This window comes from Electrona antarctica (genome assembly GCF_951216825.1).
Source record: "Electrona antarctica genome assembly, chromosome: 1".
Classification (NCBI taxonomy): Eukaryota; Metazoa; Chordata; class Actinopteri; order Myctophiformes; family Myctophidae; genus Electrona; species Electrona antarctica.
The window spans coordinates 3,972,125-3,988,650 of record NC_136806.1 but is presented as its reverse complement, the minus strand read 5'-3'; the positions used below and the strand labels follow the sequence as shown (position 1 = coordinate 3,988,650).

Sequence of the window (16,526 nt, the reverse complement as noted above, 5' to 3'; positions counted from 1 at the left end):
ACGATATTTGTACATTTGGTGTATTTATATAGCACTTTTATCCAAAGCGCTTTAGATTGTGCCTTACATTCACCCATTCACACACGGATGGTGGAGGAAACCATGCAAGGCACCAACCTGCACATCAGGGGGCAGTTAGGGGTTCAGCGTCTTGCTCAAGGACACTTGGACACTAACTCTGGGGGAGCCCACAGGGATCGAACCGGGAACCTTGCGTTTTCCATCCGCATTTCACCATTAATGTATATTATGGTGAAATGCTGTTGGCTTAATTAAAAGGGTTAACTTTGTCTCGTTAATGACTTAGATATCAGCCTATATATATATAGTCACCACAGGCCACAACCATTTGACAGACTTAACCCATTTTAGACGGGAACCCCTTTTGGTGTTTATAGCATTATGTTATGCTTTAGCTGTTGAAAAAAAGCAGATCTACAAGCTCATAGCGCGCCACCGAGTGCCGCGCTATGAGCTTGTAGATGCTGCTATTTTAGAAAAGTCGTGAAAATGTGGTGCAAATCTTTGAATATATATTAGCGAACATTTTAAACTCAAATCTTTGCTTCTGGGGAGGTCACTGGAACAACATATTTTCAGATGGGGGTCGGCGGCCAAATGCATATAATTTTGGGGGTCCTTGAGATGAAATATTGAGCACCCCTGATACAGAAACATAGGTTTTTCAGAAAACTGTCAGGATTTAGAAGATTTTGTATTGTATTTCGACGTCAGGTCTAAATTGTTTAATTAGGCTTGTTTAAATGCAAGCTCAGTTTTTCCCATTGTTGGTAAAAAAACTGTCATTTCAGCTCCCATCTCTCTCTATTAGGACACACAGTCCTTCAGGGAGACGGCTGGCTCCAAATTAACTTAAAAAAACAAGTAAGGAACCCACAACATCCAGGCTTGAACCACTTTAACCCGAGCATCTATTACGGTTAGAATAATGAATTGCATTTTTATAATGAATTGCATTTTTATAGCGCTTTTCCAAGTGTTCAAAGCAATTTACAATGGTTCATTCATTCATACATTGGGAGGTGAAGCGGCGAACAGTCGACGCCAGCGTCCTCACTTCCCACATTCACACACCAATGGTGGCGAGCTCACACCGACCAACTCACTGGAGGCAATTTGGGGTTCAGTGTCTTGCCCAAGGACACTTCGACATGTGGACAGGAGGAGGAGCTGGGATTCGAACCGCCGACCCAGGGATCATTGGACGACCTGCTCTACCTCCTGAGCCACAGTTGCCCCACATAATACATGCTAACATTTTGGTAAATAGTCAGGAGATATTCAAAATCACACCCGTAAGGGGCGCTCTTATCATCGTACATCGTGCCGTAAAGTCTCCATTCATTGTCAATGGGACATGTTTGTAAAGGACACAAATACAGATTTGCTCAGAAACATAAGACGCAAATTCTCCATTAAAAATTCTCCATTTTTTTTTATCCCACGAGTTTGTTCACCCAGTGCCAATTATCTAATGTAATCCTGGGCGCTACACTTCCTCTGCCAACCTGGGGGGGCAGCGGACTGACCTCATGCCTACAAGCTGTCCAAGCTGCTTCTTTTCACCTGACAGGGGGGAATTTCCCCGGCCGGACGTAGCGTGTGGAAGGAACACGTTATTCCGACTAGTTCCTTTCCCCTCCATCAGGCGCCCTGGCTGGCCAGGGGGAGGTAGTTTTAGAGACCAGGATTACTGCATGTTTTTGTGAGGGTACCTACCCTATAGGGGACACGGGGAGAACATGTGACAGTACCTACCCTATAGGGGACACGGGGAGAACATGTGATGGTACCTACCCTAGGGGACACTGGGAGAACATGTGAGGGTACCTACCCTAGGGGACACGGGGAGAACATGTGATGGTACCTACCCTATAGGGGACACGGGGAGAACATGTGAGGGTACCTACCCTATAGGGGACACGGGGAGAACATGTGATGGTACCTACCCTAGGGGACACGGGGAGAACATGTGATGGTACCTACCCTATAGGGGACACGGGGAGAACATGTGAGGGTACCTACCCTATAGGGGACACGGGGAGAACATGTGATGGTACCTACCCTAGGGGACACGGGGAGAACATGCAAACACAGAAAGGCCCTTTCGCCAACCCCACCTCGGGTATGGTCACTGATGACGCGGAGGAGGGAACACACCCCCAGCGCCCACATCGTCCCCAGCGGGAATCGAACCCAGGACCTTTCCAGCTGTGAGGCGACAGCACTACCGACTGTGCCAAGGGCCACCGTGCCCCGTGCTCGTCCACATATGACGTAAATTGTCCATGTTTGTGTAAGACGAAAATCTACACTAATAGCTGAATATAGCACACCTCAAAAATATATATATAATCTGAGAATAAATTCCTTACCAATACATGTCTTCACCAATGTGTTCCTAACGGTGTGTAGTAACACATCTCACAAAGATTGGGGAGGGGGGGTCAAACAGGGTTTTTAAGTGGTGCAACCACTTCCTTAAGTGACTATGTGTGTGGCTGGGTGGCTGGCTGGCTGGTTGCCTGGCTGGGTGGGTGGGTGCGTCTGAGCACGAAAACAGCATGGTTGTTTTTCACCACCTGCGCGCAACCTAACACACACACAAACACACACGCACATATTAACTGTATATATGGTGATTTTGGGTGTGCCAGTACAGTGACAGTACAGTACAGTACAGGGTACAGTAGAGGGACCCCCACACGGTAAACTGTATTTTCTCAACCGTTTCGGACGTGGGGCGGCTCGCCGGAATCGGGCCGGCACCCTGGGTGCGTTCCTGTGGGTCTGGTCCCCCCCCCCCCCCCGGGACCCCCACACGGAGTTGCACCACTTACTTCACACAGGTGTGATTTTTCATGATTCTGAAGCCATTGCTTATTCTGCAGGACAAACACAGCTCCTCGGGCTCAAAACTTCTCCAGGTCGTCACATCTGTGATGATAGTTATACACACGCATAATAAAAGACGTCGCAGGAGGTTTTTGAGGTGAATTCTGTCTGAAGTGGTATATTGTTGGTTGTGGGGAGAACAGAAGACAAGCCCGGACTGTACCGCACACACAGACGGTAATTTCCCAAGCCACATCACTTGGCGTATCTGCCCAAAATGATCTCAATTCTACAGGTGTTGGAAATGGTAATTTCCCCTGGCAGCATACCAAAGATAACTTGAAGTACTCTACAAGTGTACTTAACCCATTTTGGGCGGGAACCCCTTTTGGTGTTAGCATTATGTTATGCTTTAGCTATTGAAAAATAGCAGATCTACAAGCTCGTAGCGCGCCACCGAGTGGCGCGCTACGAGCTTGTAGATCTGCTATTTTTTTAAAGTCGTGAAAGTGTGGCGCAAACCTTTGAATATATATTTCAGAGTGAACATTTTTAACTAAAATATTTGCTTCTGGGGGGTCCCTGGAACTACATATTTTGAGATGGGCGTCTGTGGCCCAATGCATATCATTCTCGGGGTCCTTGACATGAAAAAGGTTGAGCACCACTGACATAGAAACATAGGTTTTTCAGAAAAAATTTAGGATTTAGAAGCCTTTTTTTTTAATCGACCTCAGTCCAAAATGGGTTAATTACTTCAGGGCTCGCGATTATACTGCCTTGCCTTTTGTTTCTTCAGCCTAATTTCCCCAGTCCATCCAGGCCTGGGAATGCTGCCACTGCAAACACAATGTCACTCAGACCCTGAGTATTGTAGGTAATAGTAGGTAGTTACAGGAGAAGGAAGGTATAACACCATGAAACCAGTCGGACGTGAAAAATGTCGGACGTAAACCTTGTATGTTCAAAAAGTGTTACTTTTAAGGAAATGGAAAAAGATAACTTGTGTTCCAGTTGAGCCGATGTTGTTATCATTTAATCAAAAGCTCTTGTTAATACTTTTTATTGGTTCAATATTTTATGAAATAACTTCTAATCACTTTCACCGTTGGTCCATGAGTCTGCACCAACACCAGCTGGCACATCAGAGCCATCAGAATAGCCGCATGCACACCTAACCAGGGGCCACGTGTGTGTGTGTATGTGGGCCCCTGAGGGCCACAGGTGTGTGTGGGCACGTGAGGGCCACAGGTGTGTGTGAGCCCCTGAGGGCCACGTGTGTGTGGGCCCCTGAGGGCCACAGGTGTGTGTGGGCCCGTGAGGGCCACAGGTGTGTGTGGGCCCCTGAGGGCCACAGGTGTGTGTGGGCCCCTGAGGGCCACAGCTGTGTGTGGGCCCCTGAGGGCCACAGGTGTGTGTGGGCCCCTGAGGGCCACAGCTGTGTGTGGGCCCCTGAGGGCCACAGGTGTGTGTGGGCCCCTGAGGGCCACAGGTGCACTACGTTGCTCCACGTTCTCTCAGCAATCCCTTTATTCCAAATTTCCAACACAGTCTCTGTTTGTTCAGAGAGGCGATAGCCCCTCCAATGTCCAGCTATTAGTGTGCAAACACACACTTTGTCCTAACACAAACATTAAATTCCATCTCTCTCTCTCTCTCTCTCTCTCTCTCTCTCTCTCGCCCAGCCTTCAGCTCGGCCATCCACTCGCTGGACGGGGCGACGCAGCGCGGGGACTTCGTGTCCATCCTGCGGGAGTTCGGGAACCACTACGTCCAGGAGGCGGTCTACGGCTTCCAGGAGGCCTGCTCCATCTGGTACCCCAACAAGCAGGTCCAGAGGCAGCTGTGGCTGGAGTACCAGGACATCAGCAAAGGTAAGACCCCTACCTTCCATCCAGAGGCAGCTGTGGCTGTACCATGCAGGTACCAGGCTGATGGCCTGAGTACCATGCAGGCCATCAGCAAAGGTAAGACAGTCAGTCCCACACTCAGTCCCACACTGAGCGGCGGGTTGTGTCCCGGTAGAGCTCAGTCGGTAGAGCTCTCGCCTTTGGACCACAAGGTCACGGGTTCGATCCCGGGCACTGCCAACTCAGCGTTATGAGTAGCACGGCTTGTGTGCGGCAAGTCGTGCTCGAAGTACTGGGAGCTGATCAAAGTACTCTGGTGTGTTTTGGCACGCACGCACGCACGCACGCACGCACGCACGCACGCACGCACGCACGCACGCACGCACGCACGCACGCACGCACGCACGCACGCACGCACGCACGCACGCACGCACGCACGCACGCACGCACGCACGCACGCACGCACGCACGCACGCACGCACGCACGCACGCACGCACGCACGCACGCACGCGTGCACTGTTATACATTAGAGGACGTCGACAAGAACAGGGACAAATTTAACGGCCCTGCTTTTGATTTATAGTCTAAATCAAGGCACACATTTGTATGCTATATTATATTGTCACACGGAAGACATTGGACCATATAATGCTGAGGTGTGTGTGTGTGTGTGTGTGTGTGTGTGTGTGTGCGTGTGTGCGTGCGTGGACTCCATTATGTGGCTGTAAATACAGCCCAGTGTTGGCAGTACCGTATCACGCTTCAGTTGTCAGTATGTTACCCAGGATTAGACCCAGACTCCCATGCACAGCCATGCTTTATTGCCCTTCATAGTGCGGGGGGGGGGGGGGGGGGGGGGATACGGTACACAATTTAACACCCAAAACAGGAGCGTATAAACAAGGAGAACGCCCCAACATGCAGGAGTCTGTTAGAGTTTTGCTCCAGGATATTATGTAAGACTAATTGATTCATTACCGAGGACCCAAATCTCCTGGTGGTCTGGTGGGCTGTTGACTGAGAGACAGAATGTTTTGTTGTATGGATGTGTCTGATGTCACCATCAAAGCCCAGTTTATTGTCCAGCAGGACACCCAGAGATACTCCAAGCTCTCTCTCTCCCTCTGGCTCCCTCTCGCTCTCCATGCAGGCGTTGTCATAATAATTAATTGCATTTTTATAGCGCTTTTCCAAGTTGTTCAAGCTCGAACAAACAAGAAAAGGATCATGGATTGTATCGCAGAGGGACGGTTATTTTGTTATGATGATGATCATCGCCGCGGTCAGATGGAACGCCGCGGTCAGATGGAACGCCGCGGTCAGATGGAGCAATGCAAAGACGCGCGCCGCTGTTGTTACTTTAGGGGCACAGCAAGTCAGCAACACCGCCGTCCCTCGGCGAGCCAAGTTGGAACGATACACAGCAAGTCAGCAACACCGCCGTCCCTCGGCGAGCCAAGTTGGAACGATACACGGCGACAGACACGTACATAGATGGATAAATAATGACAACGCGTCTTTGCATCGTTCCATCTGCCCGCCGGGCGTCTACTTGATCCGTCATCATAATCTTCATAAAAAATAAACAAAACAGTAGTAACGTAGCCCCAAGATGTTCCCTCAGTCCCATATGCTCATTCTTTAGCTCATACAAAAGCTATTTAGCGACGAAAGGTAAATGGGATCACTGTGTACTTTTTCCTCGTAAAAGTAGACATTCAGGGCTTTCATTCGGTGTATAGAATGCATAGGATTCATTTTTAAAACTGCCTGTCAACGTCTGACGTAAAACGGCTCCTAACTCTGCTTCTGTTCAAGATGAGCCTGTTACTACAAAAGCAGGTGTTACATAAAGATAATTATCTCCAGAATGGAAGATGGTAAAATCTGAATTTATTTTTTAAATTGGATTGGACAAATGTAGCTTTCTTTTGAGGTATGCGGTGTGCTTCTCGCTATAAGAGAACATTTACTGTCGGCCTAGGAAAAGTGTGCTCGTCCAATGCTATCATCGTTGCGTACAGGGTAATCAGTTTGGGCGAGTCGTTAGCACGCTTCGTGTTAATACCGTAAACATAACCAGAAGTAACAGTAAAGTGAATTAATTTGCAGTGGGTTTTATGCAACTGAGACGAACCTCTCGTCACGTCCCAGTTTCTCCCGTGCACGGAATTGAAAGTGCTTTCTTTAAATATTTTAGAGTTAAATCAAAATTACATGAATATAAATCTGCAAGCGTAAAAAGAAAAGCAGAATCTGTATATGTGAGACACACACACACACACACACACACACACACACACACACACACACACACACACACACACACACACACACACACACACACACACACACACACTCTCTTAGTGAGACAAAGCGACATCATATAGACACTCATCTGCCTTGTCGTCATCCACAGTTTTGCGCTATACACTCTCAACGCAGTATAGTTGTGATGCACGGATGCAGTGTTGCCATAGCGATGGGTGTTGTGATGCACGGATGCAGTGTTGCCATAGCGATGGGTGTTGTGATGCACGGATGCAGTGTTGCCATAGCGATGGGTGTTGTGATGCACGGATGCAGTGTTGCCATAGCGATGGGTGTTGTGATGCACGGATGCAGCGTTGCCATAGCGATGGGTGTTGTGATGCACGGATGCAGTGTTGCCATAGCGATGGGTGTTGTGATGCACGGATGCAGTGTTGCCATAGCGATGGGTGTTGTGATGCACGGATGCAGCGTTGCCATAGCGATGGGTGTTGTGATGCACGGATGCAGCGTTGCCATAGCGATGGGTGTTGTGATGCACGGATGCAGCGTTGCCATAGCGATGGGTGTTGTGATGCACGGATGCAGTGTTGCCATAGCGATGGGTGTTGTGATGCACGGATGCAGCGTTGCCATAGCGATGGGTGTTGTGATGCACGGATGCAGCGTTGCCATAGCGATGGGTGTTGTGATGCACGGATGCAGCGTTGCCATAGCGATGGGTGTTGTGCAGGGGAGGAGAACCTTAATGGCACCTTATTATCGCACGGCTCTGTTCAAAGCTTGATTATGATTGGTTGATCCTCCAAGCGTTCTGCTGGGGCTGTTTATGTTGCTATTGTAGTGGGATTATTAATACTCCTAACAGAGACTTTAAGAAATAATCGAGGTAGAGAGTGGACTGAAACAATGTCACGTTTATTACAAGGAGTGGTCTGTACCAGCCCAGGGAGGTGCACGGATGCAAGCCTCCCTCGCTGTAGTCATGAGTCTCTCTTATACACAGTGAAGGAACACAAATACATTTGAGGTGTGGTCAGTGGATATGGTCAAACATGGGTCTTGGGTAAGAATAGGTCATCTTGACAGACAATCAACAGGTGGAAGCCTTGCTCCAGGCAGTGTAGTATTTTCTGCCACTACAGTCCATCCTATTTCTCGTTGTAAATTAAAATTCCTAATATTAATTTATACCAAGGAACATGAGATACTATACTGTCTGCAAATTTACTACAAAAAGATGACTTATATATGGACTATCTCCTAGAGTAAGAAAGGTTTACATTTAAGTGTATTCAATGTTCACCCACATGATAATTTTCTTTTTATTACACACAACTTCTGATGGCTGGTAGGGGCGAAAACCCTTTTCCTTCTTATTGGGAAATTCCAACCTACGACCCTCGATTTGTCTTGAGCGATCACTCATAAGCCAGCATCAGGTGTAGTCTTTTTCCGTGGTTCTTTCCTCCATGCAAATGTTCTCCTCTCCTTATGTTTCTGTCACAAGTTGTGGCATGGCATTTTAGTCTTTTTTCCCCATGGTGGGCCCAGTATATCCGGCTCCCATCGCTGTCACTGGGGGGTGACTGCGGGGATTGAATGCGTGTGGGCCTTGTAGGGACGTCTGGAGTCTCTGGACGGACATGATGATGTGGCTTGGCTCTCATTGGTGTCACTGGCCCATGTGACATATTTATATGTCTGTCAGGTTTCTTAGAGGGAGAACAACTTGCAGGTAATTTTGTTCACTTGAATTATTTCCACCGTGGTTAAAAAGGTGGTTATACAAAATTCATTTCAATATTATTATTATTATTATTATTATTTTACATTAATTGTCTTCAGCTTCAGCTTGTTATGTAGACAGCTCTAGAATTGCACTTTATGTAGTCATAGCACTTTATAGTACACATGTATAATATATTATATAGTATAGTATGTATAGTTTACATAGATACTCCAATGTTACGTTCTTAGTTTACGCATGATTCATGATAACTACTTTTTATACATGTGATGTATGCCATGCTTTTTGTTATTGCTTAATGTAAGTCGCTCTGGATTAAGAGCGTCTGCTAAATGCCTAAATTGTAATTCATATAACACTAGACTGACGTCAATGTATGTGTGTATATTTACCCATCATACAAACCCAAATCCTTTCAGTGCTTTCTCTGGTTGTCTTCATTTGTTTGTTTGTTTTTTCCTTGTTTAAACACATCTCCTGATATGTTTCTCTTAATTTATTGGATTTCAGAGCTGGAAAAAAACAAAACAACACACTACCCCTATTCTAAAACATTTGTTCTATACTTTTCCCCAGATGATAATACATAATTAGGAATTTATTAAGATCTATCTTGATCACAGTTGATCACAATCTTTCACAGTCTGATTTATGGTTAACTCCCTCTCTTATGGTTATTAGCTATATTGACAGGTTACACATTATTGCATCTTTACACTGTATTTCATCACTACTAGTATCCTCCTGTCAATACAAATATTTCAATAATGTATGAGATCGTGTGGGAGTGAGTGGGGTCTTACCTTGTTGATGTAATGTCTATAGATACTCATTTTTCCCTTTGTCCTTCCTCCTGTAATTGCATTGTATCACAACACTCTTCCTAGATGAGTTATTCTAAGTTTTTAGTGAGTTAGTCAATATCGCCATATTAACCATGCCATGCACACTGGGAAAGGAAGATATTCATTAAATTGTCAACACATTTAGACCATCTCATTGATTCACCATCCAGTCCTGGAAAGTAGGAAAGAACAATTTTCATTAGAATGACTTCACCTAAAAATAACACTGTTGTACACAGTGATACCTTAAAACATTTTACTTACTTATAGGCCTACTCGATAAACATCACATTCCACACATACCCGGGCCATTCATTCTCCACACTTGCCACTGCGTAGGTCTTCATTCTACTTCGCTCCATATCACACCAAATCTGTGTAGTGGCCTAACCCATAGGTCACCACTTGACCCCCGGCTGGGCCCCACCTGTCTGCTTAACTTGGTTGCTTCCTTTTACATGTGTCACAGACACTCTTGTTGTCACAATTTCTTTTAGACTGGTGACCTGATTTCATGCCCCCCATGAAGACAAGTTAATGTTACCTAGTTAGGTTGACATGACAACCCTAGGACCCGTAATTGCTAGGACCCTTAATTGGCTCAAACCAAAACATCCAGAGGTTCAGTCGGTCGGTCGGGGTATCGGGATGTCAGCGGGCCAGGACAATATGTCTGAATAGAAGAAAAGCCTTTTAACTTTTATAGCAATACTGGATTCCTTCTCAGTATCAGGCATGGGGCAGTGCGGCATAACGTCGTCAAAGACGGTGTTGGTCTTTCTAAATCTGATATTTTGGGCAGCAGCTGGTATTTTATGCTATGTTGGAGCCTATGTGTTCATCACATATGATGACTATGACCACTTCTTTGAGGATGTGTATACCTTTATCCCTGCTGTGACCATCATCGCTGTCGGAGCCCTCTTGTTCATTATTGGACTCATTGGATGCTGTGCTACAGTACGAGAGAGCTACTGTGGACTTGCAACGTTTGTGATCATCCTTCTGCTGGTGTTCATGACGGAAGTGGCTGTGGTGGTTCTTGGATATATTTACAGAGCAAAGGTTGAAGATGAGGTTAACGGTTCCATCCGGAACGTGTATGACGAGTACAGTGGCACCAACAGTGATGCCCCGAGCCGTGCCATCGACTATGTGCAGAGACAGCTTCAGTGCTGCGGAATCCACAATTACTCGGATTGGATGAACACTCGCTGGTTTAATGAAACTAAAAACAACAGCGTCCCCATTGGCTGCTGCAAAAGTAATACAGAAGCCTGCACTGGATCTCTTGCTCATACTGAAGACCTCTACCCGGAGGGATGTGAAGTTCTAGTTGTGAAGAAACTAAAAAAAATCATGATGTATGTCATCTGGGCTGCACTAACATTTGCTGCAATTCAGATGCTGGGGATGCTGTGTGCATGTGTGGTACTCTGCAGGTGGAGCCGAGACCCCGCCTACGAACTACTCATCACTGGGGGAACCTACGCATAAAGTTTCCTTCTAACAATAATACGTTCACAGACGTGCACTAAGAGTGACTTAAACCGGTTTTGACCGAGAACATGAAAACAAACTATTTTACATACACTAACATCTTACCTTTTTTTTTCTCCTTTTACCTTTTGTTTTTCAAAAAGCTATTGGCCAAATTATTTGAATGGTCAATGGGGAATGAGATTTTACATGTAATCTGCTGCTGTGACTACCTACGTTTTACCCTTTGTTTGAGGTAAGTTAGAATGTGGTCGCTGGACCTTATATTGTATAGAATATGTGGACTGGGTACTTTCCTCATATGTCAGTTTGCACTATGTGTGTGTGTATGGTTTTGCAGTATTTTATAAATATTTAAATATAGTGTAGTACTTGAGTGAAAAACTTCCCCATGTGTAGTCTAGTCTCCCCTGTACCTGTATCTGAATTACTGCTATTACTACTGGTTTGAGTGGACCCAACTCTTCACAAGCAGTACGTGTTCTGTTACTGTAAACAGCAAAATAGGCGACATGAGGCCAGGTCCTTTGAAATAACATTAATTTACTCATCAGATCTTTCAGACAAATGTGGGCCCGCAATTCTACTCGGTACATCTACAATTTGACATGCAATCTAAAATGCCGTAGAGGTTTTGTTTGTTTATTGTTTCAGCAGCCTACTGAATGTAGTTTTAGAGGTTATGTTCCAATGCTTAAAATGAATTTGAATTAAATTATGTTCAACTTAAACTATACTTCATAAACTATACACTTCTTAAACTATACATGTCCCCCCTCTGAGCACTTCTGTCGGATATAGATAGAATTTTATCCATAGAATTGCTCATAATTGCTAGAACCATCGCTTTACTTTAAACATTTTTAATATTACCTAAGCTATTTAACAGCATCAACATCCTATTAACACTAAGCTATTTTACCCTATTTGTCACTTCCTCCTGCCAGTCTATCTATAATTGAAACAACGTGCTAGGTATGTTTTGTGCACGCAGATCTGCTATTTTTAAAAATCCTTTTCTATCTTTCGGTACATTTTTTTTTCCCTAACTTCAAATAAAATGATCTCACATCTATAAAGAAATAAACTAAGGATAAACACATCTAGGAATACATTTTGAAAAACACACACTAACAATAAACTTTCTCCGGTAAGTAGGAAGGCCGACTTGGTTAAATGGTTTTTAACTGTTAAATCTTGTTCATTGAAAATAGCTGATCCACGGGTTCACTCAACTGATTTCTTAAAATAAAATGCTAGTATTTACATGACTCGTAACTTAAAATGGTATTTACATAACTCTCTTTGTTAAAATAGTATTTACATGACTCTGCTGTAGGTTTACACTATTATTGATATATTTATTGATATATAAATAAACACCATGATCAACTAGACATTCAAATTGAACCTCATAGCTTATCATACAAATGTGTATGCGTCTTAATTAATTGACCAGTATGCTTGCTGCTTGATTGTTTGATGGAAAGTCCAGATAACTCCTAACGTTGTTGAAGTGGGACACATATATCCCCCTGACTTATTTACAAAATCATTCCTGCATCCCAGGACTCATTTACTTTTTAAAAAATTACTCTTCTAAGAAATTAAAAAATTACTGGACACATCTAGAATCAATTAAACACATCTATAGTTAAATTAGAAGATAGTAAACACATCTAGTTAAATTCAGGAAGAAATTTTAGGAAGATAGTAGAGCATTGAGAATCTATTTACATCACTGCTTGGAATCAAAAAGTGAAATGCCTGACCCCGTTCTCTAGCTGATTAAAGCAGATAGGAGTACAGGCCTAGTAGTTAAATGTTGACAACAAGAATGAGTCAACAGGGCATTTGCCATGAGTGCGAATTATCCAACTATTAGGGGACCTTCTCTTGCCCCCCCCCCCCCCCCAAACACTGATGCCTGTCAATCACACTGCTACTCTGAAATGAGGGGTGCAAATGGACACCTGGTTGGCGTAAGTGACATGTCATGCTGTGAAACTCTCCTTAAATTAGAGAAACTAAACTGAACTGAAAACTGAACACTATGAGCTGTGATCAGGCTATTTCTGCGGACAAGTTTACATTTTGCGTGTCCCACACATTAACTGAAAATGCCTATGCTATCTTGCCTTAGGCGTTGGGGGGGCTGGTGAACTAGTCAAGCCCAATGATTTAGGTACCCCTTGATATGTGAGTCTTACTTACAATATGAGATACTCAGTAGTATACGGTATCTATCTGCCTGTGTTATATATATTCTTCAGTGCTCCTGGGCACGCATGGGAGGGAGACATGACGTCATGCCATCCACTGTTGGTGACAACAACTTATTTCTTACTTTACTGTTCCATCTCTATGTTGTAAATTACCTATTTTGCTTAAGGGTGCTACAGTAGTATTTACGCATTTTAAATCTACATAATTAGTCAATGTATAAAGTCGAACCTTGTGTGCTCATGCCAATTTTGTATCCCTATTTGCATGATGTATCTGAGTGGCCATTTACCACTCTGCATTAAACATTACATAGGGAATCATCCCCTATTTGGCTGTGGGTTTGTCTGATTTGACCTATTTGTTCATTAATATTACGTTTGAATCAAGACCAATTTACTACAAGATTTGTGAGTCCTAAAACTCCCTTAATTCAGTTGTCTGATAGACTATTGACTATAGGAAAGTTGTATGATCATATTGACAAGCCAAAAAAGTATCTCATCAAGCTTGACGATTCCCCCTGCTTAAAGGACAGTGTCTTGTTACCCCCGTCGTAAAACTGCTTAATTTAGGCATGTAGCAGGGGTCGCTGCTCAACACGTAAAATGTCTTGAGACGCTGTAGTAAAGTTGAATCAGATTGACCCCAAAAAGCAGTACTCTCTACTCACCCACTCACTATGACATCACCAATGGCCCACCATCGCAATCGCACGTACCTCGCCACAGAGTGGACGTACAGTGTTCCATCACATGAAAGGAAAAAGACAGTCATTAGTTCATCCCTGGAATGTTCCCTTTTCTCACATATAGTCTTCCATTGTCCCTCTGCCCGAGTGCCTCCTGTCACTCACGTGTCCATGTTCACAAAATGTCACTTTTCGGAAAACAGTCCTTTCCCGTGTGTTGGGCCCCAAACCAACACATGCATATATCGTTCAAACATCAAAGTGCGGAAGCAGTCTGACTGTACATGTGACTTGCCGTGCGATGCGATAGGCGATCCATCTGATGGTCTCACAGTAATCAGGTTCCGTAAAACACAGTACTACTGATTTCTATGTCTGGTGAATCAACTTTGCCAATAATACCCTTTACATATCTAATTGCACGTCACTCACACTAACGTATGAGTTCTGTGTCTCACTTTTTAGGTTCACACAATACTATTACTCAAATGCTCCTACGCGGTAATGCAAATTCTCTCATGAGGGAATTGCGCTTGTCCATATGATCAACTCAACACAACTTCAAACCATGTCTTCCCTAATGGATGACCTGTCCGTATATGGGACCGTAATACGCATGTAGTTGAATACTGTAATTACTGGTTACTGTGTAGATTATGGTTATTACAAATCATACATTAACCACTCCAGCCCTATATACATTTCTTCCATGTTGCAAATAACTAATTTACAAGAACAACACATTGTGAGCTCGTAGATCTGCTTATTTTACAGTTATGTTATAATTAAAAATGAGACATTCTGCTAAATTGTTTTAGTTTTAGTTTCTTAAATACAGCCACAGCCAACACTAATTTACTATTAAGCCTACATTTGAATTCTGGACATTTACTTGCTACAGAGTATTCCTATATCGTGTATGTATAAGTAACACATTTCAGAACCTTTCTCCACCACTCATATTACTGTAATAATAGACTTATTTACACTCACCAGACTTCCCAGCTCGACCCGTCCCAAGTGTGTCCACTCAGAGCAGCTGCTGTCAATGGTAGGGGAGAAGAACGGGGCTACTTTCTGAACTGCCTGTCCTGAAAAATGTCCCTTACTTGAATCTGATCTTAAGTTCCCTGAGGACCTCTCTAATCTTTCCACAAAAAATGCCATACCGATATATTCTGTATAGCGACAAAAACGAAAGGTTCCTAGGAAAAATAAAAATGTGATGACAGTTACAAATATTACCTATTGTAAGGAGTTACTTACTACCTATACATTTCATGCTTTGAGTATAATTTTGCCTATCTATTTAGTCCAAATATAGAGAGTGACAAAGCCCAATTACACTCAACTTGCCGTGACTCTGGGAAATTGTTATATTGTCATTATTTTATAATAAGACGTAATAAGATAATATATATGACCATGATGATCAGCTAACCACGTTACTGTTTGTTAATTACTTTAAATACAAGACAGCACTTACTGGGTAGACCTGCTATTTTGAGTCTGCCGCTGACAACTGCTAACTGCTGTCCTACTAACCATGGGTGGTGACACTTAACTAAAATACCAGGACTACATTCTTCATACTTACTTGTTCACAACGCCACATTTATACTAGGAAATCACCATTTGACTTTTTACAAAAATAGTATTTTCCGTTCATCCACACGTACGTCCCACACACTTCCATTCCATACTCAACATTCCACATTCCACATTCCACATTCATACCTGCTGCTCGAGTCTTATGCGTTATCAGAACCTATGAATTAATCTCATTATACAACTTGCTGTTTCACCATTCTCTTTTAATCTTCCCTGTGGACTGTTTGGTCCCAACAGGAGAGAAAAGAAAGAAAATAACGGTGGACGCTGTCTGTATGATTTCCTATGCTATTCCCTATCCTACTGATATAGGCTATAGTTTCTCTATATAAATGTCTATGAAAGACTGTTACCACTCGGCAACGATGAAATACGATGAGGAGGGACTGTCACCAGCTCCTTTAAATACGATAAATACGATGAATACGATGAGTACGATGAGGAGGGACTGTCACCAGCTCCTTTAAATACGATAAATACGATGAGGAGGGACTGTCACCAGCTCCTTTAAATACAATGAACTAGTACTTTGTACGGCTGCATCTCTAACAACACAGCCTCAAAATACAAAATGTTGTACATTGAGTCAAAACACTCTTACCCCAAAGTTCGTTTAGGTGTTGTCTCTGTCGGACCAGCATCTCAGATCCATATGCACAACGCTCTCATCTGAAAAAGAGAATGCTGACGGACAGTAGAAACACGCCGCTCACTGCGCCATAATTGTAGTGGGATTATTAATACTCCTAACAGAGACTTTAAGAAATAATCGAGGTAGAGAGTGGACTGAAACAATGTCACGTTTATTACAAGGAGTGGTCTGTACCAGCCCAGGGAGGTGCACGGATGCAAGCCTCCCTCGCTGTAGTCATGAGTCTCTCTTATACACAGTGAAGGAACACAAATACATTTGAGGTGTGGTCAGTGG

The 16,526-nt window shown here is 43.8% G+C and overlaps 2 protein-coding genes across 2 annotated transcripts in view; both read left to right on the top strand.

Annotated features, from left to right (window-relative positions):
- astn1 (astrotactin 1) overlaps positions 1 to 16,526 on the top strand; it is a gene marked incomplete at its 3' end in the record, with an annotated part of 1,033,675 nt that overhangs the window by 460,673 nt on the left and 556,476 nt on the right. Inside the window, exon 22 of the mRNA XM_079507194.1 lies at positions 4,542 to 4,730. Coding sequence (XP_079363320.1) covers positions 4,542 to 4,730 — 189 coding nt within the window. The remainder of the gene's footprint in view (positions 1 to 4,541; positions 4,731 to 16,526) is intronic.
- Positions 10,188 to 11,332, top strand: LOC306928813 (tetraspanin-3-like). The gene has a single exon (XM_079509084.1). The coding sequence runs from the start codon at positions 10,309 to 10,311 to the stop codon at positions 11,068 to 11,070; it is 762 nt and encodes a 253-aa protein (XP_079365210.1). The 5' UTR covers positions 10,188 to 10,308; the 3' UTR covers positions 11,071 to 11,332.

Bases quoted from the DNA above. Each gene is read 5' to 3' on its own strand.
- LOC306928813 (XM_079509084.1), top strand. From the start codon at position 10,309: ATGGGGCAGTGCGGCATAACGTCGTCAAAGACGGTGTTGGTCTTTCTA.